At 45.8% G+C, this 25,412-nt stretch overlaps 1 protein-coding gene across 2 annotated transcripts in view; it reads right to left on the reverse strand.

Moving 5' to 3' along the window:
• The window catches only part of mms22l (MMS22-like, DNA repair protein), a 228,555-nt gene that overhangs the window by 158,870 nt on the left and 44,273 nt on the right, over nt 1–25,412 (reverse strand). For both annotated transcript variants that reach the window (XM_072499582.1, XM_072499581.1), the window contains exons 10-14: nt 17,525–17,704; nt 11,208–11,270; nt 5,251–5,370; nt 1,999–2,225; nt 110–619 (exon numbers count right to left, since the gene is read on the reverse strand). In XM_072499582.1, coding sequence (XP_072355683.1) covers nt 110–619; nt 1,999–2,225; nt 5,251–5,370; nt 11,208–11,270; nt 17,525–17,704 — 1,100 coding nt within the window. The remainder of the gene's footprint in view (nt 1–109; nt 620–1,998; nt 2,226–5,250; nt 5,371–11,207; nt 11,271–17,524; nt 17,705–25,412) is intronic.

The following is a 25,412-nucleotide window of genomic DNA, read 5'->3' on the forward strand; positions in this document are numbered from 1 at the left end:
CGTTCATATCTTTCCGTCATTGTAAACTTAAAGAAAAATGCTGAGCAAACTTGAGGAGTGTTGAGGAAACCCGTCATCAGATACAAATTAAATATGAATGTCCACTTACCTTAAACGAGCCAGCACAACCTGCAAAAACATCAGCGCTGTGTTAAGTTCAGATTCCCTGCAGGCACGGTAGAGCAAACTAAACCCTTCATTCAACAGCTTCTCTTCTGAAAGGTGTAGGCAGGAGCTCGTCTCGAATACCTCCTGAACAGCTTCAATATATGTCGAAAGCAATGGCCAGAGGGTCACTTTTCTGGTGTGGTCAGTGGTTTTCAGGTAGAACTCTTTAGTTACATTCTGAAAGTTATTTGACAGCTTTGTTGCAAGAACACTAATGTCAACATTCTTCTCTTCATACATCAGAAGAAAAGCAAAGTAGCCCTTCCAAATCAATGATTGCTGGGCAATAGAGAGCTGGCTAGGTTTTAAAAGGTCCAGGAGCTCTGATACCCGGCTGACAACATCCTCTATCCCAGTCACTGCTGCAAGGACTAGAAAAAGGCTGAAGAAGTTCTGAAGTCCCAACTCGGTAAGTTCCTGCATTTTCCGTTGATGGAACTTGGAATAAATCCTGGAAAATTAAAGGGTTGCTTAGTTTCATTCAGTAGAAATGGAAACAAGTAAAATATTCTCAGAAGCACATCTGGAACATTTTCAATACAGTTATAGGATTACCTAACGAAGATGCTGTAACTCCAGGTTGCACCACACAGCTAACAAAATCGTGAATTTACAAATTTAAGAGTTAAAATAGGTTTGCAAAGATTTACTGTCATTCAATGAAAAAGCAAATTAACAATAAACTTTTAGCAAGCTTCAAAAATCTAACCTTTATCATTCAAAATAATTTGTTGTCGTGTATAGACGTTACAAGCATGACTTTCACATCAATAATCGAGTATCTGGGTTTCTCATTTTTCATTGCAATAAATATCTTAGGAACTATAAGTGATGGGATTTTGTTTGATAAATAAATATCAGAAGGAAGTGAGCTTTCAGATATAGAGGGACTCAACACTAACTTCCCTGCTTAGTAATTAATATTCATTTGCTTTATCGGAGAGATGGTGGGGTACTGGTAATATCACCAGAGTATTTATCCAGAGGCCCGATCTAATGGTCTGGGTACGCGGGTTCAAATCCCACCAGGGGAGCTGGTGGAATTTAAATTCAATTAATATATCTGAATTGAAAACTAGCTTCCATTGACCATGACAATTATCATTGATTGTTGTAAAAAACCATTTGGTTTACTACTGCCCTTCAGAAGAGTAAATCTGCCATCTATACCCGGTCTGGCCTCCATGTGACTCCAGAACCACAGCAATGTGGTTGACTTAAACGTCCTCTGAAATGGCCAAGCAAGCCACTCAGTTCAAGGGCAATTAGGGATGAGCAACAAATTCCAGCCTTGCCAGCGACACCTACATCCCATGAAATAATAAAGAAAAATAAATTGACCTAATTTTAGCAGATAAATTAATTTTAAAGTTTACATTTGCTCAGCTTTTCATGCAGATGTACAAAACAAATACAGTGAGTTAACGATTGTGCCGGTTTTCCGCTCTTTAATAGATGTGAGGATCTCACTGAAAGATGTTTGAACAGCCTCAACCCAATCTTTTAACAGAAATCTTAATTGCCTAACAGATGTAGGGTGCAGAATTCAAAATGGGTGCAATAAGATCCAATCTCAACATTCAACGTCCTGCACATCAGAGACACTAAAACACTTCCAAGGTAAAGTTGAATAAGGCCATTTTCTCTGGTGGTTGGCCCTTTAGATACGTTAATTAGTTGCCCAACACCTGCTTTAAGACCCCTCTGCCAAAACTGGCCAGTAACCAAAACTGAATGGAGTGGTCTTTGTGACGGTGTTAAAAGAGCAAGGTTTCTGGGTTAGAGTGTGTGGGGAAAAATTAGTCTTTTATTTGCAGCATATTTTACTACCTTCCTTTCAGCTGTTTCCATGGGTGCGTCCCATTTGTGGCCTTTCCTTTCGTAATCTGCAGGGCCAGAATTCGGAGGAAGAACTGAAAACTATTCTGAGACTGGTACAAGTTGGGGCTTTGGTCACCACAGCAACAGGTCTTTGTAATTTCAAGCATAGATAAAGGAGATTTGCTCACACTGGCCAGTCCTTTCAAACCAAGCCAAGGAATGTTGAAGGCACTATTCTGCAACAATAGAGAGTGCACTGCAGTCAGCAATACTCAGGACATCCAAATACAACCCTCGAATATAAAACTTATTAAGTAAATAACTTGATCTCTTAACACACAATAGACAAATCATTTAAAATATAATTTTCAAACTCATCCATATGTATTTTTTTAAAACGCAGGAAACAAAAAAATAACTTAACCAACGTACCAATTTAAAAGATTGAAATCACACCTTCAAAATATCATTGGTTACATGAACATACAAAATTTACCAGATCTTTATTCAGATTAATAAAACGCAAACATCTCGTAACTAAAATCTACAACTCTCTCATGGCTGGAATTGCATTATTGCAACTGAAAATTCATTAAAAGAATGAGAAAACCATTGAGAGATGGTCAATATTTATTTGAGGTAGTGTTTATGTCTCTAAAGTCTAGATGCTGGCTTAGGTGGTTGATTCTAATTGAAAAACTAACATTGGTGTTGGTGGAAATCAACCTGGCATAAGTGGCAATACATTGGCTCAACAAGATGGCAATCAATGAAAGTGTAGGAATTTCGGCATAAATAAAGGCATTCTTCAAAACTATTTTCTATTTCGCATAAAGATACTCTGACCCGTTGCCACTTTGGTTCCTGCAGCTTAAGTTCACATAGCCTCTCTCTTTCTACTTGCTGTCTGTTATTCTAATCTATCACCATCTCTATTTGTTTGGATGGAACAGAAGGTATGGGTTCCAACAAATGGAAAACTTCATTCTGCAGCGTCCCCAAGTTTTTTAATAAATGCAGAAATGGGCAGCACGGTGGTGTAAGTGGTTAGCACTGCAGCCTCACGGCGCCGAGGTCCCAGGTTCGATCCCGGCTCTGGGTCACTGTCCGTGTCGAGTTTGCACATTCACCCCGTGTTTGCGTGGGTTTCGCCCCCACAACCCAAAGATGTTCAGGGTAGGTGGATTGGCCACGCTAAATTGTCCCTTAATTGGAAAAATGAATTGGATACACTAAATTTATAAATAAATATATAAATAAATGCAGATATGTAATTATGAGGCGCTCATCTTCCCTTGAGTAGGCCAAAGCCCTGACCTCAGTTGGTTAACATATTAGGTCAGATCACAGAGAAAGCATTTCCTCACTCAATGGATGCCAATGGGCTGAGTCTGCTCCTGAAAGGCGGTGCTGACAAAGGTAAAGTGCTCTGCTTCCAAGTGGCACTGTCGATATAATCCTTCGAATTCTGGTCCTCCAGATTACGAAAGGAAGGATACAAATGGGATGCACCCATGAACACAGCTGAAAGGTAATAAAATTCAATGCAATAAGAGTAGAGAAGTTACGATGGAGCTGTATAGATGCTCATTAGGCCACAGCTGGAACACTGTGTGTAGTTCTGGTAGTCACACTGTAGGAAGGATGTGATTGCACTGGAGAGGGTGCAGAGGAGATTCACCAGGATGTTGCGTGGGCTGGAGCATTTAGGCTATTAAGGAAAGCTGGGGTTGTTTTCCTTAGAGCTGAGAATGGTGAGGGGGAACCTAATCGAAGTGAACCAAATTCTGAGGGACATAGATAGGGTATATAGAAAGGAACTTTTCCCCTTAGTAGAGGGGTCAATAACCAAGGGGCGTAGATTTACGGTAAGGAGCTTTCGAGGGGATTTGAGGACAAACCTTTTCACCCAGAGGGTGTTGGAAATCTGGAACTCACTGCCTGAAAGGGTGGTAGAAGCAGGAATCCTCACAAATATTAAGAAGCATTTAGATGAGCACTTGAAGCGTCTTAATATATAAGGCTATGGACCAAGTGCTGAAAAATAGGAATAGAATAGATAGGTGCTTGATGACAGACACAGACAGGATGGGCCGATGGCCTTCTCTTGGGGATATAAAAATCTATGTCCCTATAATTCATCAACTCAGCTAACCTAGCAAAACAAAAAGAGACCTAGGAACCAGAACAAACCACTGGCAAATCCTTCAGGAAAAATGACAGTGAAAGTTACGAGAACATGCTCAACCCAAGTCCTGCATATGAGTGCAGCAGGAAAGACTGAAATGCTCGCAACAATCTTCAGGAAGAGCGGATGATCCATCTGAGTTCCCTTCCGAGGCCCCCATCGTCACAGTTGCCAATTTTCAGACAAGCTGTTTCACATCATGTGACATCAGGCCATGTATTGGCCACAGGAAGACTACAGGTTCACAACAACATCACAGCTGCAGTCATTAACTAACATGGTGGAAAATTGGAAACGACAGCAGCAAGGGGCTCAAAACCAAAGTCAAAATGGATGGATCAATGCCAAAACTTTCTTGTTGCTGAAGTTACGATCAAGCAGAAAAGAAGATTGCTGGTGCTGCTGGAGGTCAGCCATCTCAGACTTGAGACAAGATTGCTGTTCCTCAGAGCAGTGTCCTAAACACAACAATCTTCAGGTGCTTCACCAAATGTCCTTCGCTCTTTCATAGGGTCAAAATGGGGATGTTCACTGATATTTGCAAAATTTTCAGCTCCAATGACAATCCTTAGATAATGAAACAGTCCATGCCCTCATACAGCCTCATTAAGCCCCAGAGAACGCACGCTGATAGTCCAACCAGGCCAGTTTGTAACACGGCAGGCACCAGTAATATGGCAATTTGAGCTGATTGCCCAAGAGTTGCACTCATTTTCACTGCTTTCTTTTGAAGGGCTGATACTAGCAGGCACAAGGCCGGCTCAATATATCTTCTTACTCATTATGAGCAACATCATGGGAGGTTTGTTGTAATAATGTAAAATTGAAATGTTATCTAAAACTATGCACAGCATGTTTGACTTTAAAATGGCAATTGAATTCAATCCCAGCACCCTGATCGATTCTAATTGAAAATTACACTTTGTGTTGACACTGTGAAATTCCACAGGAGATCAATTAGGATAATATAAAATGAAAGCAATTTTACTATTCCAACTGTTTTCACTTGTAATTATTTTATTTTTCTTCCAGTGAGGTTTCAGAACTACTAACAGTTGTGAAATTGTACTCACCAGGTTTTTACTGTAATATTCCCAGAGTATCGAAACAGCATTTGAGTTAGTATCCCAGAGATCGCACAATGTTAGGCAACATTGAACATGCATCCGTAAATGTTCTTCCAAGACACCAGTCTGAAATATTTGAGTCAGGAGATATGATCAAACAACAAGTACAGACATTATCTTTATTGAAAATACATGGGGCTGGATTCTCCGCAGCCCGGGGGGTTTCCGACGGCGTGGAGCTGCCCCACAATGGGAAACCCCATTGACCTGCCGGCGTAACGGAGAATCCCGCCGGTGGGGTGAAACGGAAATGTGGTGCGGCAGGGGCGGAGAATCCAGCCCATGGATCTTTGTGTTTCGTTACAATGGTCACAAATAATATTTCACCAGGACTGCTCAGGATGTTTTGAGGATAACTCTGTAGCATTTTTTCGGAGTTTAATTCTATTTACATGTTCCCTGAATGGTGCATTGTAAGTATCCTTTGTCTGCTGAAAACATTGACAGGAGAATGATTTTGTCTCCTTATATTGCTGAATTTTAGAAAATATATGCATTAACCCCAATCATATGTGATAAATTTCATTTCAAAAAGCATGAATTGGCAAGTTTTCTGCCGAATTGGCATTGGCAGTGATGACATTCTGGAAGGATTTTCTCACATATGCCTAAGGGCCTGGATAGATTGGGAAGCTGGACATGTAATAGATTCGATGAGCTGTCATTGAAGAAGGGGTTAAAGGGTAAAAAAATGTATGTTCTGTTTCTTCTATTCACTTATTCATTTATGCTTTTAATTTTTATTTGGTACATAAAACCTAGCACTGTTAGTTGTGCTTTGCAACTTGTCAAAGGCCAGGAAGACCTAATGGAACATGAAATAATGTATGAAATTATTTGCGCTTCATTATCCTTAACATTCAAGTATATTTCACCCAGGTATTGGGAGTGATGAAAATCCTCTGGGACACAAAGTTGTAAGGGCTCACTTATGAGTGTTGTCAAAAGTATTTGGAAGAAAAAGCATCCAGCAGACGGCAGTAGAGCAGAGCAGCTGATTGGCTGTTGCGGGGGAATTGTGCATAGGTGCATTGTGGTCATCCTAACTTGAAGGTGTACCTGAGCAAGAGACCCTAGCTGTTCAAGTGAAGACAAGCATCCAGCAGAGGGCAATAGAGCAGTGCTGCTGATTGGCTGTTGCGGGGGAAATTTGCATACACGCATTGTGGTCATCCTAACTTGAAGGTGGTTTGTAAAGGAGCTGTTGTCAAGTGACACTTAAACCCAAAACACTTCTTCAGTGTTTCCCTACCTACGCCCTCCCATAACCAAAAAAAAACAACCGCTGTAAAGATCGAGGGAAAGGCTCGAGGGCAGGTAGAAGTAGAAAGAAGTTGAACCGTGACTTCACAGCCTGCAGGTAAGGGATTGGCTGGTGACTGGCAAGTAGTTTTTCTTTTATTTTCCCTCAGGTGTTATCGTGCGGGGCGCAGAGGTTGCTGAGTGAGTGCTTGCTGAGAAGGGGAGTGAATAACAGGCAAGTTCTTTTTCTTTTTTTATCTAGAGGGGATGGCAGGGAAGGTAGTGCAATGTTCCTCCTGCAGAATGTTTGAGGTGAGGGACGCCGTCAGTGTCCCTGCTAATTTCATCTGTGGGAAGTGCACCCATCTCCAGCTCCTCAGAAACCGCGTTAGGGAGCTGGAGCTGGGGCTGGATGAACTTCGGATCATTCGGGAGGCAGAAGTGGTCATAGATAGAAGCTTCAGGGATGTAGTTACTCCGAAGAATAAAGATAGATGGGTGACGGTGAGAGAGGCTGGGAGGAAGCAGTCAGTACAGGGATCCCCTGTGGTCGTTCCCCTTAGTAACAAGTATACCGCTTTGGATACTGTTGGGGGGGGGGGGGACTTACCAGGGGTAAGCCATGGGGTCCAGGTCTCTGGCACAGAGTCTGTCCCTGTTGCTCAGAAGGGAAGGCGGGAGAGGAGTAGAGCATTAGTCATTGGAGACTCCATGGTTAGGGGGATAGATAGGAGATTCTGTGGGAACGAGAGAGACTCGCAGTTGGGTGTGTTGCCTCCCAGGTGCCAGGGTGCGTGATGTCTCAGATCGTGTTTTCGGGATCCTTAAGGGGGACGGGGAGCAGCCCCAAGTCGTCGTCCACATAGGTACCAACGACATAGGTAGGAATAGGGACAGGGATGTAAGGCAGGAATTCAGGGTGGAAACTTAGAACATAGAAAATACAGCACAGAACAGGCCCTTCGGCCCACGATGTTGTGCCGAACCTTTGTCCTAGATATCATTGAATTTACAGTGCAGAAGGAGGCCATTCGGCCCTTTGAGTCTGCACCGGCTCTTGGAAAGAGCACCCTACCCAAACTCAACACCTCAACCCAACACCAAGGGCAATTTTGGACACTAAGGGCAATTTATCATGGCTAATCCACCTAACCTGCACATCTTTAGATCTAGGATAAACAGAGTTATTATCTCTGGGTTGTTACCCGTGCCATGTGCTAGCGAGACGAGGAATAGGGAAAGAGAGGAGTTGAACGCGTGGCTACAGGGATGGTGCAGGAGAGAGGGTTTCAGATTTCTGGATAATTGCGGCTCATTCTGAAGTCGGTGGGACCTCTACAAACGGGATGGTCTACACCTGGACAAGAGGGGTACCAATATCCTGGGGGGGAAATTTGCTAATGCTCTTCGTGAGGGTTTAAACTAGTTCAGCAGGGGCTTGGGAACCTGAATTGTAGCTCCAGTATACAGGAGGTTGAGAGTAGTGAGGTCATGAGTAAGGTTTCAAAGTTGCAGGAGTGTACCGGCAGGCAGGAAGGTGGTTTAAGGTGTGTCTTCTTCAATGCCAGGAGAATCCGGAAGAAGGTGGGTGAAACTTGTGGCATGGGTTGGTACCTGGGACTTTGATGTTGTGGCCATTTCAGAGACATGGATAGAGCAGGAACAGGAATGGTTGTTGCAGGTGCCGGGGTTTAGATATTTCAGTAAGCTCAGGGAAGGTGGTAAAAGAGGAGGGGTGGCATTGTTAGTCAAGGACAGTATTACGGTGGCAGAAAGGACTCGTCTCCTGAGGTAGTATGGGATGATGTTAGAAACAGGAAAGGAGAGGTCACCCTGTTAGGAGTTTTCTATAGGCCTCCGAAAAGGTCCAAAGATGTAGAGGAAAGGATTGCAACGATAATTCTGGATAGGAGCGAAAGCAACAGGGTAGTTGTTATGGGGGACTTTAACTTTCCAAATATTGACTGGAAACGCTATAGTTCGAGTACTTTAGATGGGTCCGTTTTTGTCCAATGTGTGCAGGAGGGTTTCCTGACACAGTATGTAGATAGGCCAACGGGAAGCAAGGCCATATTGGATTTGGTACTGGATAATGGACCAGGACAGGTGTTAGATTTGGAGGTAGGTGAGCACTTTGGTGATAGTGACCACAATTTGATTACGTTTACTTTAGTGATGGAAAGGGATAGGTATATACCGCAGGGCAAGAGTTATATCTGGAGGAAAGGCAATTATGATGTGGCGAGGCAAGACTTAGGATGCATCGGATGGAGAGGAAAACTGCAGGGGATGGGCACAATGGAAATGTGGAGCTTGTTCAAGGAACAGCTACTGCGTGTCGTTGATAAGTATGTACCTGTCAGGCAGGGAGGAAGTGGTCGAGCGAGGGAACCGTGGTTTACTAAAGCAGTCGAAACACTTGTCAAGAGGAAGAAGGAGGCTTATGTAAAGATGAGACATGAAGGTTCAGTTATGGCGCTTGAGAGTTACAAGTTAGCTAGGAAGGACCTAAAGAGAGAGCTAAGAAGAGCCAGGAGGGGACATGAGAAGTCTTTGGCAGGTAGGATCAAGGATAACCCTAAAGCTTTCTATAGATATGTCAGGAATAAAAGAATGACTAGGGTAAGCGTAGGGCCAGTCAAGGACAGTAGTGGGAAGTTGTGCGTGGAGTCCGAGGAGATAGGAGAGGTGCTAAATGAATATTTTTCGTCAGTATTCACACAGGAAAAAGACAATGTTGTTGAGGAGAATACTGAGATTCAGGCTACTAGACTAGAAGGGCTTGAGGTTCATAAGGAGGAGGTGTTAGCAATTCTGGAAAGTGTGAAAATAGATAAGTCCCCTAAGTCGGATGGGATTTATCCTAGGATTCTCTGGGAAGCTAGGAAGGAGATTGCTGAGCCTTTGGCTTTGATCTTTCAGTCATCTTTGTCTACAGGAATAGTGCCAGAAGACGGGAGGATAGCAAATGTTGTTCCCTTGTTCAAGAAGGGGAGTAGAGACAACCCCACTAACTATAGAGCAGTAAGCCTTACTTCTGTTGTGGGCAAAATCTTGGAAAGGTTTATAAGAGATAGGATGTACAATCATCTGGAAAGGAATAATTTGATTAGAGATAGTCAACATGGTTTTGTGAACGTTAGGTCGTGCCTCACAAACCTTATTAAGTTCATAGAGTTCTTTGAGAAGGTGACCAAACAGGTGGATGAGGGTAAAGCAGTTGATCTGGTGTATATGGATTTCAGTAAAGCGTTTGATAAGGTTTCCCACGGTAGGCTACTGCAGAAAATACGGAGGCATGGGATTCAGGGTGATTTAGCAGTTTGGATCAGAAATTGGTTAGCTGGAAGAAGACAGCTGGTGGTGGTTGATGGGAAATGTACAGACTGGAGTCCAGTTACTAGTGGTGTACCACAAGGATCTGTTTTGGGGCCACTGATGTTTGTCATTTTTATAAATGACCTGGAGGAGGGCGTAGAAGGATGGGTGAGTAAATTTGCAGATGACACTAAAGTTGGTGGAGTTGTGGACAGTGCGGAAGGATGTTACAAGTTACAGAGGGACATAGATAAGCTACAGTGCTGGGCTGAGAGGTGGCAAATGGAGTTTACTGCAGAAAAGTGTGAGGTGATTCATTTTGGAAGGAATAACAGGAAGACAGAGTACTGGGCTAATGGTAAGATTCTTGGCAGTGTGGACGAGCGGAGAGATCTCGGTATCCATGTACATAGATCCCTGAAAGTTGCCACCCAGGTTGAGAGGGTTGTTAAGAAGGCGTACGGTCTGTTAGCTTTTATTGGTAGAGGGATTGAGTTTCGGAGCCATGAGGTCATGTTGCAGCTGTATAAAACTCTGGTGCGGCCGCATTTGGAGTATTGCGTGCAATTCTGGTCGCCGCATTATAGGAAGGATGTGGAAGCATTGGAAAGGGTGCAGAGGAGATTTACCAGAATGTTGCCTGGTATGGAGGGAAGATCTTATGAGGAAAGGCTGTGGGACTTGAGGCTGTTTTCGTTAGAGAGAAGAAGGTTAAGAGGTGACTTAATTGAGGCATAAAGGATGATCAGAGGATTGGATAGGGTGAACAGTGAGAGCCTTTTTCCTCAGATGGTGATGTCTAGCACGAGGGGACATAGCCTTAAATTGAGGGGAGATAGATATAGGACAGATGTCAGAGGTAGGTTCTTTACTCAAGAGAGTAGTAAGGGCGTGGAATGCCCTGCCTGCAACAGTAGTGGACTCGCCAACAAAATGGTCATTGGATAGGCATATGGACGAGAAGGGAATAGTGTAGATGGGCTTTAGAGTGGTTTCACAGGTTGGCGCAACATCGAGGGCCGAAGGGCCTGTACTGCGCTTTAATGTTCTATGTAAAAAGGATGAATGAACCTAAAACGTATGGAGAGAAAAACAACAAGCCCCGTCAGTGCTCTGAATGACATTTCTTATATCACTAATGACAGCAATAGAAGCAAAATACTGCAGATCTGAAATAAAATAGGAGCAAAATACTGCAGATCTGAAATAAAACAAACTGCTGGAAAAACTCAGCAGGTCTGACACCATCTGTGGAGAGAGAAACAGAGTTAATGTTTTGAGTCCAATTTGGAAGATATTTAGACTTTATAAAATGAATATTCCATCTACGTGTACTTACATACCTGATTATTTGAGGACCGTTTCAAAAGCTCTTCCATAAAACTCCAATTGCTCCCAATCTGTTTCTGTATTGCACAAATATATTAAAATGCATTAGCAGGTTCTGGAAAAATGAAATTATGCTCTTTATTAGAATATTAACCAGGCAGTACAGTGGGTAAAGGAGATCCTCTTTTCAACTCTCAACCCATGACACAAACATCTCCTCTCTCCTCTGGTTGAGAGGATCCAACATTCCTTGGTGAATCTCAAACTCAACCTTAATATGGTCCCCATTTGCCAGATTATAAAGCTTGATGTGGGATGTGGACACATTTATATTGCAAAAGATTATTGTTCCAAAGTTGGATTACATTTTTAAACTGTGAGGAAAGGATACTTTGCTCCAGGATTCCACTGACCAATAGGTATTTTTAATATTAAAACAAACTCAGGGTTAAACACATTAACATCACAAAAACTTTTCAATTCAGGTTAAACAATTCTTAAAATAAAAGGAAGCTCTTTTTACTCCTAACTTATGTCTTCACTACCTCCAATTAAGCAAAGCCCATTACAGGTCAAAAGCCACTTATAAATAAAGTTAGAAAACAGAGGGCTACTTGCTGCACACATGTACAGACCTTTCTTGAAAAGCCAGCTTGAAGAGAGATACTTTCAGGAAACAGCCTGCAGATACTTCTGTCTGTGTCAGTCTACTGCTCAACCTGACAATCTCTGGCAAATGTTGCTGCTCAACTTCAAGCTCTTAGCAGTCTCCAAGCTAAACTGCCTTCTTCAGACCTGCCTCATGCTGTTAATTACATCATCTGTATCCCACTCAGATCCCCTGACTTGCTTATCTAAGTCTAACCACAACATGTCACATAATATACTCTCCAGGGAATCTCCAGCAATCATTAAAAATTTCAATTAGACCTCTCTTTGTAAACACATATTTTTAAAATAAATTTAGAGTAGCCAATTATTTTTCTTTTCCAATTAAGGGGCAGTTTAGCATGGCCAATCCACCTAACCAGCACATCTTTGGGTTGTGGGGGTGAAACCCACGCAGACATGGGGAGAATGTGCAAACTCCACACGGACATTGACCCAGGGCCAGGATTCAAACCCGGGTCCTCAGCGCCGCAGTCCCAGTGCTAACCACTGCACCACTTGCCACCCTGTAAACAGATATATGGCTGGAATGAATAATGATTAACGGTATCTTAATTGCACATTGGGCTTTCATGGTAGCATTGTGGATAGCACAATTGCTTCACAGCTCCAGGGTACCAGGTTCGATTCCGGCTTGGGTCACTGTCTGTGAGGAGTCTGCACATCCTCCCCATGTCTGCGTGGGTTTCCTCTGGTTGCTCCGGTTTCCTCCCACAGTCCAAAGGTGTGCAGGTTAGGTGGATTGGCCATGATAAATTGCCCTTAGTGTCCAAAATTGCCCTTACTGTTGGGTGAGGTTACTGGGTTATGGGGATAGGGTGGAGGTGTTGACCTTGGGTAGGGTGCTCTTTCCAAGAGCCGGTGCAGACTCGATGGGCCGAATGGCCTCCTTCTGCACTGTAAATTCTATGATAATCTAATCTATTTTCGGACCCACTGTCTGCTTGTAAGTTAAACCGGGATTTAAAAAAATATTCCTGCAACAGATATCTATGTATGTACCTCAACCTAGGCTTTTAAAATCATACTACAACAGAGATAAAATACAATCTATATAAAAATTATCTACATTCATCACAACTTATAGATACCTACCAACCGCTCCACCAGATACCTAGGACTTCCTCAATTGTCCACTTTTCTCTGGTCAGGGTCATCAACTACTGCAGTACTATTACTGGGCGCAAGGATGTAAGTTAAGGCGGGGGCAGGGGGCTTCTCCCTTGGGGAAAGGCCAGAATTCAACTCAGGTGCTATACCTGAGATTGGGAATTCATTATTTGAACAAATCTACTTTCAAGCATGGAACATATATTATTCTCCTGGGAATACAATAACATCATATATTCTCATTCTTATGTTTATTTGACAGGAACAAATGGATAAAATATTTTTTATGCACTACAAGGCGCACATTATCAAAAATTGATCTGAATCTACTATATTGCATAAATGTGATGTTATTGACATTTATTGTGACACAATCTCAAAGTAACATGTGCCACTACACAACAAGCTTCAATCAAAGCACACAGATCACCTGCAAAAGTGTGTCAGATACAAAATATTATATCATGGGCATGAATATTGCATGCAATTGTGTGAGGGCCTGGGTTGAAGTTAATTTGCATTGAGGAAGTATTTGAATGCTACTGAACAGACAAAGAAACACTAACATTGGACTTTGTTATAAATTGAAAATACCTCCATCAGTAAACAAAGATTTAACAAAACTACTAATTTGCTTTGCAAGTGGACTGCAGGAACAGCGAAGAGGACCATGGCGACATGCACAGGGTTTTACTGCTTGGAAAACAATCTTCCTCCCAGCTAAACAACTGAGAAATGATATTGCAGATACAATATAAAGATACTCTTATTCTGAATGACCAATGGTCTATCACACTGAAAGGCACCGAGAAGGTCCAAGATAGTAGATGCATGGGAAACCTAACCCTAACCACCACGTCCAAGTTCCCCTCCAAGCCAAACAAATCCTGATTTACCAGGATGCTACCTGGACTGGAGAGCATGTCTTATGAAGACAGGTTGAGGGAGCTAGGGCTTTTCTCACTGGAGCGATGAAGGAAGAGAGGTGACATGATAGAGGTGTACAAGGTGATGAGAGGCGTGGATAGAGTGGATAGCCAGAGACTTTTCCCCAGGGCGGAAATGGCTGTCACGAGGGGACATAATTTTAAGGTGATTCGAGGAAGGTATAGGGGAGATGTCAGAGGTAGGTTCTTTACAAAGAGAGTGGTGGATGCGTGGAATGCACTGCGAGCAGAGGTGGTGGAGTCAGAGTCATTAGGGACATTTAAGCGACTCTTGGACAGGCACATGGACAGCAGTAAATTGAAGGAGTGTAGATAAGGTTGATCTTAGATTAGGATAAAAGGTCGGCACAACATCGTGGACTGAAGGGCCTGTACTGTGCTGTACCGTTCTATGTTCTATGATTTGGAACTATATCGCCGTTCCTTCACTGGAGCTGGGTCAAAATCCTGGAAATGCCTCCCAAACAACACTGTGGATGATCCTACAACAGATGTATTGCATCGGTTCAAGAAAACAGCTCACCACCACTTTCTCAAGGGTAGTTAAGGATGAGCGATAAATGTTCAAATTCATTGAAAGAATTAAAAAGAGCTTAAAGTTGCTCCTTTGCCAATGAAAGATATCGTAATTTCTCCTAACAGCCTCCAATACAGGTGCGAACCACTATTACAGTAACAATGCAATCATACATGATGCATACAATAATAACAGCAAATGCTAGAAATATTCCGAAGTCAGGCTCCATCTGTGAAGTGAGAAACAGAGTTAGCATTTCAGGTTGCTGGCCTGTCATCAAAACTGGAAAAAAGTTGGCAATGTAACTGGACTTAAGCACTTATGGAGGCAGGACAAGAGGATGGGAAGAGAGGAAAGGGAAGGTATGGGGTAGGATAGAATGGAGTACTATTGATTAAATGGCAAAATAGATAACTGTGCAAGACAAAAGTGGAAGGCAATGCAACAAGTAAAAAAACTCAAGGGTGTCTAAAGGAACAGTAAATGGCAACAGCAGAAACATGACCTGCACCAAAAAAAAGGAGCAGTGGTTGTGGCACAAATGTTTCAACTCAATGTGTCTGGAAGACTTGAAGGTCTCGAATTGAAAGATAATGGGCTAGATTCTTCGTTTTTGGGACAGTCATGAAAACTGTGGTTTTTTACGCCAGGAAATGTCAAAACTCCACAGATTCACCGTCTTGCAAGCAGCTGTCGTAGAGCTCACAGCTCTAGCTGCCGGTATGGCCCCCGCACTTTCGGGTCATAAGCCAGGCATGTGCATGCCGACGTGCTCCATGGCAGACTCAGCCCGCGTACCTGGACCGCCAAAATAGTACCAAGCATCGGCCGCTCGCCTGCGGACCTGGACTGCCAAAATAGTGCCCTGCATCGGCCGTTCGCCCGCCCCGGACCGCCCGCACACATGGCGCCCAGTCCCGAATGAAGCCCCTCCTGCCCTCCGATCGGACGGCCCCGGACTGAGTCCGCAGCGCGAGATTCCCAAACGGCAGGACCATGTTAGAACCATGCCATCGGGAATTCGGCCGGTCGGGGACGGAGAATAGCGGGGCGGGCCTCAGGCAATGGCCTGAGGCGGTGGCTACTTGGCGCGGCATAATGCCCAAGTACACTGATTTCTTTGGGGGGGGGCAGAAACTACTGAAACCGGCGCCGGTCCCGATTTCGTGCACCAAAAAGGATTCTCCGCCCCATCGCCAAACGCATTTTCGGCGTCAGGGGGGCAGAGTATCCAGCCCAAGGTGTTTGTTTCTTGAGCTTCCATTGAGTTTTAACGGAATAGGGTAGGAACCAAGGTCAGCAAAGTCAGAATGGAAATGGGTCAGTAAATTAAAATGGCCTGAAACCCAGGATCACCTAGATGGTGATGTTCCACAAATCAATCACCCAGTCTGCTATTAATCTCCCCAATGTAGAGGAGAACACACGGTGGGCAACAAATAAAGAATACTAAACTGAAAGACGTACAAACAAATCACTGCGTCACCTGAAAGAAGTGTTTGGGGCCCGGAATAATGAGGTGGTAAAAGGAGAGGTGCACTAGCATGGGAAGGTACTGTGGGAAAGGAGGAAGGTTAAGGGGATGGACAGGGTGTTGCAGAGGAAATGGACTCCTCCCTCCACATTACGAAAGGGTGGGGAAGATGTGTTTGGTGTTGGGAGAAGTGGTGAAGGATGGTCGAGTGAATGTGGAGCCTAGTGGTGCAGAAAGTGAGGGCAAAGGGAGTCCAATCATAGTCCCGGGAGAGAGGGAAAGAAGTGAGAGCAGAAGTGCTTGAAATGGGTTGACCATTGGCAAAGAACCTGCCCTAATCACTGTGGTAGGGTTGAGGGAAAAGGAAGACACATTAAAAGTCCTGGTGAGGACGGCTGCATTGTCAGAACAGATTCAATGAAGACTGAAGAATTGTGAGAATGGAACAGAATCCTTACAGGAAGCAGGGTGGGAGGCATTGCAACCAAGGTAGCTGTAGGGGTCAGTGAGCTTATACAAATATTGATTGACAGCCTATTCACAGAAATGGAGACATAAGAGCCAATGAGAGAGAAGCAAAAGTCAGAGGTGGGACATGTGAAGGTGAGGGAAGAGTGAAAATTGAAAGCAAAGTTGCTACAGACAATTAAGGTCAGGAAACAGGACAGGATTAAAGTGGCAAAGGGCATCAGAAAGATGATGAATGCAGAATCATAGAATGTGATTCTATGTAGGTGAAGGAGACATTCGACCCACCGAGTCCATACCGCCCCTTGGAAAGATCACCCTACTCCAAGCTCACTCTCCACCCTATCTCCATAATCCAGTAACCCCACCTAACCTTTTGGAGACTAAAGGGCCAATCCACATAACCTGCACATCTTTGGACTGTTGGAGGAAACCGGAGAACCTGGAGGAAACCCAAGCAGAGACGGGGAGAAAGTGCAAACTCCACACAGACAGTCACCCGAGGGTGGAATTGAACCCGGGTCCCTGGAGCTGTGAGGCAGCAATGCTAACCACTGTGCTACCGTGATGCAGTTGGGAAGAGACTGGAGAAGTTAAGAATGCAATAGTTCACAGAGTAAGAAATAAGTCTACTGAGTCGATCAGGACAGTACTGTTTGTGGATGTTGGAAAGGAGGCAGAAACAAGTTCTACGAGGTGGAGATTGGAAGCCATGGGAGGTAGATCCCCCGAGGAAATGAAGTCAGTGACAGGCTTGAAGAGGATAGTTTGATGTACAGTGATGGAATCATGCTTCAGGGAAAGGAGATGTCAGCTGGTTGGCCCTTGACCTCTGCCTTGTTTCCTGCATTTCTGCTCTTGTCCCTTCCAGACCAATGATAGGACTCCCCTTGTTCTGTGCCAATTTCTGTTACCTACTTTCAACCTTCAATTCTCCACAAGTTGTTATTTGCAACAACTAAGCTTTACCAAGATCTAGAACATTGTAGCTCCCCTCCAACAGAGCCTCGTTATTCTGTCTCCAAAGCAGCCAGAATAAGGATATGCTGTGTTGAGCTTCACTTACCTGGCCACCTGAGCAAAAGTAGTTACAACAGTTCAACAAATTAAAAAGACCCACAGAATTCATACATCATCACTCTGTACCTTCTCTTGGGTTATTCCATTCCGATCGAACACGTAAAGCATTGTTAGGTGGGTAACCAACCACCAAATGAAGCCCTGGGGGTCCTTACAGTGAGTGGCATCACACAGGCGGACACCTTCCACACCAGCAGCCTCTTGCAGCAGATTTCTGAAGTGATTGTTGCAGCAGCTCCAAAAGTTCTGCAACAGACAAAGAGTTTTATTTATCTTCTCCTGGCTTCCAACAATTGCAGAAAGCAAAACCTGGCAACACATCAACCAAATAAAATAATGACATTTACCTCGTGAATAAAACTAATACAATAATACTTAGCTCACTGGGTAAATGTCTCAACTAATAAAATAGCACAAGAGCCATCCTTATTGATTTAGATGTTAGAGTAAAGAGCAACACAGTTAACTAAACTATGGGAGCAATGAGGTTTATTAACACTATCTTCGTTCTGTTGCCTCTGGAACACATTCAAAGTTAATTTTACATGGTTCAGTTAACTCTCTCATCATCATTGAAACAACACAGATATCTGGACTGCATTTGAGCAAAGGAGTTATTATAGAAGGAATACTGTTGACGGTTCATTTATTGTTAATAACAAACACAAGTTCACAGACCAAAGAAAGCACTGGTGCAGAAAGTGTGTAAGCAGGTGAGGAATGGAAACTGCCGCTGAACGAGAACTAGATACGAGGTTTTGCTTGGGAGGAAGGGAATTGAGTAATTGGATATTAAAGACCACAACACCAAGGATGAAGGCTAGTGGATAAAGGGGATGAAGGCTAGTGAATAAAGGTTGCCAGGCATCGGCCAATTCTATTCATTCCACTTGATATCAAGAAACAGCTAAGCACATTGGAAACAATGAAGGCTATAAGCCCCAAGAAACATTGCAGCTGCAGTTCAACTAGCCATGGCTCTAGACAAACTGCTCCAGGACATGTACAAAACTGGACAAAAACAAAAAGTGGAAACATTCCTATCGACAGAAAGCAGGACAATGCCAATTCAGCCAATTACCACCCCATCAATCTACTGTCCGTCATCAACAAAATGACAGACAGTGTTGCTGACAGTGCCATCAAGCAATGTTCCTGCTCTTTTAAAAAAAATTTTATAAAGAGTACCCAATTTATTTTTCCTATTGAGAGGCAATTTAGCGGGGCAAATTCACCCACCCTGCACATCTTTTTGGGTTGTGGGGGTGAGACCCAGCACACATGGGGAGAATGTGCAAATTCCACATGGACAGTGACCCCCGGGCTGGGATTGAACCCGGGTGCTCAGCGTCGTGAGGCAGCAGTGCTAAGCACTGCGCCACCGTGCTGCTCCTACGTTCCCGCTCTTTTTTGGCCATCCAAGTGCAGAATGAGTTTTGCTATCTGCACCAATATTGAATGTAAAGTGTAAATGAGCATCACCAGTGGAAACAAAAAAACTGTTTTTTTCACAGGCGAGACCACAAATTGCCATTTACTCAACTCAATTTTAAATTAATCATGGTGGCATTTGAACTCACAATCTCTAGGTTTTGAATTCAGTACCACAGAAACTACAGGACCTTACATTTTTTCAGCTTAGAATGTTTTCTGTACTTAAAACTACTTGAATAGTGAGGAAAATAGCTCAGTAATTTATCCACATCAGCAAACATTAGGCAGAGGTAAAGTGTATCTGAAGCCGAGGTTGTGAACTGAAGGGTAAAGGTCAGGAAGACACAGAGCCGCATTTTGACTACTGGGCAGGTAACTCAAGCTGGGAAATTTCCCAACTTGCCAGACACTCCACGGTAAAAAATATCCCCAAACTCACAATTTCCACTCTGGGGCCGGGTCCGGGCAGAGTCTGGTCCGCCGATCCCAGAAGCAGAATGTAGGCGGCAACGGGGGCGGGTGAGTGCAATGGCGGGCTGGTTAAAAGGCCTGCCTGTGCAGTCTTGGACATTATTCCCATTGTTTTAGAAGTTGTTAGGTCTTCCAACTCTCAAGCACCGCACCCACCATCACCTCCCCAACACCCCTCCCTCCATGGACCTCGTACCCTCCATGCCAACTCACGCCCCACCAACCGCACCCCCACCCCCCCCATGACCTCCATCCCTCCTCCGTAGCCACTCACCCAATATCCACCATGGATGGACCTCAGGAGCCACATGGAGATGAAGAAAAAAAATAACAATCACATGTAGCTCTCACGTCCACAAAATTGATAGTGAAATAAAGTCTTTCATAAAATACTCTCAAAATTTTAAAATCTCATGATTAATCTCTAATAAAAACAAATTTCCATTCAGATCCCACATGGAAATCATCCTTTAACAGCCTCTTGAAAAGCTGTCAATCAAACTGTGGACGCAGAATCCTCAATTGATATAAGAACATAAGAATCAGAAGCAGGAGTAGGCCATCTGGCCCCTCGAGCCTGCTCCATCATTCAATGAGATCATGGCTGATCTTTTGTGGACTCAGCTCCACTCTCCGGCCCGAACACCATAACCCTTAATCCCTTTATTCTTCAAAAAACTATCTATCTTTATCTTAAAAACATTTAATGAAGGAGACTCTACTGCTTCACTGGGCAAGGAATTCCATAGATTCACAACCCTTTGGGTGAAGAAGTTCCTCCTAAACTCAGTCCTAAATCTACTTCCCCTTATTTTGAGGCTACGCCCCCTAGTTCTGCTTTCACCCGCCAGTGTAAACAACCTGCCCGCATCTATCCTATGTATTCCCTTCATAATTTTATATGTTTCTATAAGATCCCCCCTCATCCTTCTAAATTCCAACGAGTACAGTCCCAGTCTACTCAACCTCTCCTCGTAATCCAACCCCTTCAGCTCTGGGATTAGCCTAGTGAATCTCCTCTGCACACTCTCCAGTGCCAGTACGTCCTTTCTCAAGTAAGGAGACCAAAACTGAACACGATACTCCAGGTGTGGCCTCACTAACACCTCATACAATTGCAGCTTAACCCCCCTAGTCTTAAACTCCATCCCTCTCGAGTCCGCACCAACCCTCTGAAAGAGCACCCTTCCTAGGCCTACTTTCTCGCCCGATCCCCGTAACCCCATCTAACTTGCACATCTTTGGACACAATGGGACAATTTAGCATAGCCAATCCACCTAACCTGTACATCGTTGGACTGGGGGAGGAAACCAGAGCACCTGGATGAAACCCACGCAGACAAGAAAGTCAAAACTCCACACAGTCACGTAAGGCTGGAATTGAACCCGGGTCCCTGGTGCTGAGGGGCAGCAGTACTAACCACTGTGCCGCCCCTTCTTGCTGTTTCCCTCTTCCAAATCCTCACTTTGAGAGAGCTCACAAGAGGGAGCAAACGAGCAAGGGCTCGACAAGGTGCTGTGAGTGGCAGGGTTGAGAAGGGAAGCAGCAAGTGGCAGGGAGGTGGAAAATTGGAGGGTCAGGAAGGGAGGCGGCAAGTGAGAGGATTCGGGAGGGAGGTGGCAATCAGGGGGGTCGGCGAGAGGAAATGCAAGTGGCAGGGAGGCAGAAGACGGAAGGGTCGGATGGGATTCAGAGAGCGGGAGGGTTGTGGAGAGAGAGGTAGACCATGAAGCATACAGAAAAGCATACACATATAGTGCTTGTGCTGATAAGTTGCCAGTAGCATCCATGCCACAAAGGTTCCAGGTAGTAACCACCTCCAACATGAAAGTCCAACCTCCTTTCCTTGACTTTTAATGGCATTACCGTCATCAAATTCTCCACCATCCTGGCAATCACCATTGGCCAGGAACTTCACTGAGCCAACTATTAAAATTTTGTGGCCATAAAGTTATTTATTGCTTCCCAAAGTCTTACCATCAGTTACAAGACACAAGTCAGGAATGTTATACAACAGCCTTCACTTGTATCGATGAACATCGCTCCAACACTCATGAAACTTGACACAACCCAGAACAAAGCATCCCACTTGATCAGCACCCCCTTCACCACGGCTGCATTGTGTGACCCTGACAGGATGCACTGCAGCAACTAGGCAAGGCCTCTTTAACAGCACCTCTGAAATATGTGGCTTCTCCTACTTGGTGCTCAAGGACAGCAGGCACACCTGGGAACACCACCACTTCCAAGTCACCCCCTCCAGTCACAGACCATTTTGACTTGCAAATATATTGCTGTTCCTTCGCTGTAACTAGCTTTAAAAATGTGTGCAATCAGGCAAGAGGAGATATGTATAATGATGGAGATCTGGGGCGGAATTCTCCCCCACCCCCCCCACGCCGGTGGGAGAATCGCCCGGGCGCCGCGCAAGTCCCACCATGCCGCCCCGCGCCCGCACGCGATTCTCCCACCCCCCCAAAACGGCACGGCGAGAATCACAGCTGGCCGCTGGGAGAATCGCCGCTTGCCATTTAATTTTTATTAAAGGTTTTCATAAAATATCAATAACAAAATGAGAAAGAAAAAGGAACCCAACAGGGGTAAGTACAAAACACAATCTAAAAAAGCAACCCCCCAAACCCCTCTCCCCCCGTACCTAAATAATAAATTAACATTAACACCCCGACTTAAGACAACAGGTGTATACACCCCCTCAGACCCTTCCAGTGTAAGTAACATAAACAAAAATAAAGTAACCCCCCCCCCCCCCCGAGCTGCTGCTGCCATAGACCAATGTCTAGCGTTCTGCCAGAAAGTCTAAGAGCGGTTGCCACTGCCTAAAGAACCCTTGTACCGACCCTCTCCATTTCACCCTCTCCAATTTAATGAACCCTGCCATATCGCTGATCCAGGATTCCACACTTGGGGGCCTGGTATCTTTCCACTGAAGGAGAATCCTCCACCAGGCTACCAGGGACGCAAAGGCCAGATTTCCAGCCTCTTTCGCCTCCTGCACTCCCGGCTCCTCTGCCACCCCAAAAGTTTGACCCTGGATCCTACCACCCTCGACACCGTCCTCGCTACGCCCTTCCAAAATTCCTCCAGCGCTGGGCATGCCCAGAACATATGGGTGTGATTTGCTGGGCTCCCTGAACACCTAACACACCTGTCCTCACCCCCAAAGAACCTGCTCATCCTTGTCCCGGTCATGTGTGCCCTGTGCAGCACCTTAAACTGTATGAGGCTGAGCCTCGCGCATGAAGAGGAAGAGTTCACCCTCCCTAGGGCATCTGCCCACGTCCCCTCTTCGTTCTCCTCTCCCAACTCCTCCTTCCACTTACCTTTCAACTCCACCACCGAGGCCTCCTCCTGCATCACCTGGTAAGTTTCCGAGATCTTCCCCAATCCCCCCCCCCCACCCCCCGAGAGCACCCTGTCCTGTACTGTGTGTGGCAGGAGCCGTGGGAATTCCACCACCTGCCGTCTGGCAAACGCCCTTACCTGTATTTACCTGAAGGTGTTCCCCGGGGGGAGCCCGTACTTCTCCTCCAGCTCACCCAAGCTCGCGAACTTCCCGTCCACAAACAGGTCCACTAATCTTCGTATGCCTGCCCTGTGCCATCCCAAAAACCCTCCACCTGTTCTTCCTGGGGCGAACCGGTGGTTCCCCCGTAATGGGGTCCACGCCGAGGCCCTAACTTCCCCCCTATGCCGCCTCCACTGCCCCCAGATTTTGAGGGCTGCCACCACCACCGGGCTCGTGGTATACCTCCTTGGAGGGAGCGGCAGCGGCGCTGTTGCCAGCGCCCCCAGACTCGTACCCACACAGGACGCCGTCTCCAGCCTCTTCCATGCAGCCCCCTCCCCCTCCATCACCCACTTGCGCACCATTGTCGCCCCAGTAGTACCCACAGAGGTTGGGCAGCGCCAGCCCCCCCCCTATCTCTACTCCGCTCCAGGAACACCCTTCTCACCCTCGGAGTCCCTCGCGCCCACACAAACCCCATTATACTCCTGTTAACCCGCCTGAAAAAAGCCTTCGGGATAAACACGGGGAGGCACTGGAACAGGAACAAAAACCTTGGGAGCACCGTCATTTTGATTGACTGCACCCGACCCGCCAGGGACAGTGGCAATGCGTCCCACCTCTTGAACTCCTCCTCCATTTGCTCCACTAGCCTTGTAAAGTTAAGCTTCTGCAGGGCCCCCCAGCTCCTGGCCACCTGGACCCCCAAATATCTGAAACTCCTCTCCGCCCTTTTTAGTGGGAGCTCGCCAATCCCCCTCTCCTGGTCCCCTAGCTGAACTACGAACAGCTCGCTCTTCCCCATATTGAGCTTGTACCCCAAAAAGTCCCTGAGCCGCTTGCCATTTGTAACGGGCGAGCGGCGATTCTCCGACCCGGATGGGCCGAGCGGCCTGCCCAACACGACAGCTTTCTGCGGGCATCGTCCACACCTGGTCGCTGCCAGCGGGAATGCTGGGGGTTCCCGAACCGGGGGGGGGGGCCTCAAAAGGGGTCTGGCCCGCGATCGGTACCCACCGATCGGCGGCCGGCCTCTCTAAAGGAGGACCTCCTTTCCTCGCCGCCCCGCAAGATCCATCTGACATCTTCTTGCGGGGCGGCCGCGGGGAGGACGGCAACCGCGCATGCGGTGACGTCATTTACGCGGCGCCGGATGCGTCATTTACGCAGCGCCGCTTTTACGTGGCGCCAAGGCCCGGCGCACGTAAATGATGTGGTGCCACTCCTAGCCCCCCGGCGGCGGGAGAATAAGGGGCTGGGAGCGGCCTGCGACGCCAGTGTGAAACACTCCGGTTTCCACTCCAGCGTCGGGACTTAGTCTCCCAATGGGAGAATTGCGCCCCCGACCTTTGGATCTATAGATAGCAAAATATACACTCATGACCATCAGAATGCAGTTATGTTGCCTCCTAGGTGCTTGAGTTACAGATCTGAGCTCATTGATGAATTTTTATTTTTTTAAATATTTTTTTATTCTCCTTTTTCACATTTTTTCCCACATTTACACCCAACAATAAACAATAATCAGTAACGAATGTAATGTCAATCCCCATATCAATAACAACAATCCCATCCTCCCACCAAACCCCCAAATATTAGCCCGCATGTTAACATAAACAAATGACAAAGAGGAATCAGGAATCACCCATAGTCACCATTAACACATGCAGTCCCCCTCCCCCCAACCCTCCCAGCCCCTAACCCCCCCCCCAATGTTCCATGTGATCCAATTCTCGAAAGTGCATAATGAATAACACCCATGAATTGTAGAATCCCTCCATCCTTCCCCTCAGTTCAAATTTGACCTTTTCGAGCATCAAGAATTCCAGCAGGTAACCCCTGCCACGCCAGGGCACAGGGTGGAGAGGTTGATCTCCACCCTAACAGGATCCGCCTTCGGGCGATCAACGAGGCGAATGCTACAACATCTGCCTCCGTGCCCGTTTCCAACCCCAGCTGGTCCAACACCCTGAATATGGCCTCCCGAGGGCCCAGGTCCAGTTTCACATGCACCACTTTAGAGATTACCCTAAACACCTCCTTCCAGTAATCCTCCAGCTTTGCACAGAACCAAAACATATGAACATGGTTTGCCGGGCCCTCCCCACAACGTTCACATACATCTTCTACCCCCTCAAAGAGCCAGTTCATCCTCGCGCTCTATACATCACCTTCAGCTGTATCAGCCCTAACCTCGCACACGAGGTGGAGGCGTTCACCCTCCGGAGCACCTCACACCAGAACCCTCCTCCATACCCTTTCCCAACTCTTCCTCCCAGTTTGCCTTGATCTCTTCTAGCGGTGCCTTCTCTTCCTCCAAAATAGCTCTGTAAACCGCCGATACTACCCCCTTCTCCAGTCCCCGTCGTCAGCACCTCCTCTAGCAAGGTGGAAGCCGGCTCTACGGGGAAGTTCTGTATCACCTTTCTGGCAAAGTCTCGAACGTGCGTGTATCTAAATATTTCCCCCTGCTCCAGCCCATACTTCACTCCCAGCTTCTTCAATCCCGCAAAACGACCCCC

Source organism: Scyliorhinus torazame, chromosome 4 (assembly GCF_047496885.1).
Source record: "Scyliorhinus torazame isolate Kashiwa2021f chromosome 4, sScyTor2.1, whole genome shotgun sequence".
Lineage (NCBI taxonomy): Eukaryota > Metazoa > Chordata > Chondrichthyes > Carcharhiniformes > Scyliorhinidae > Scyliorhinus > Scyliorhinus torazame.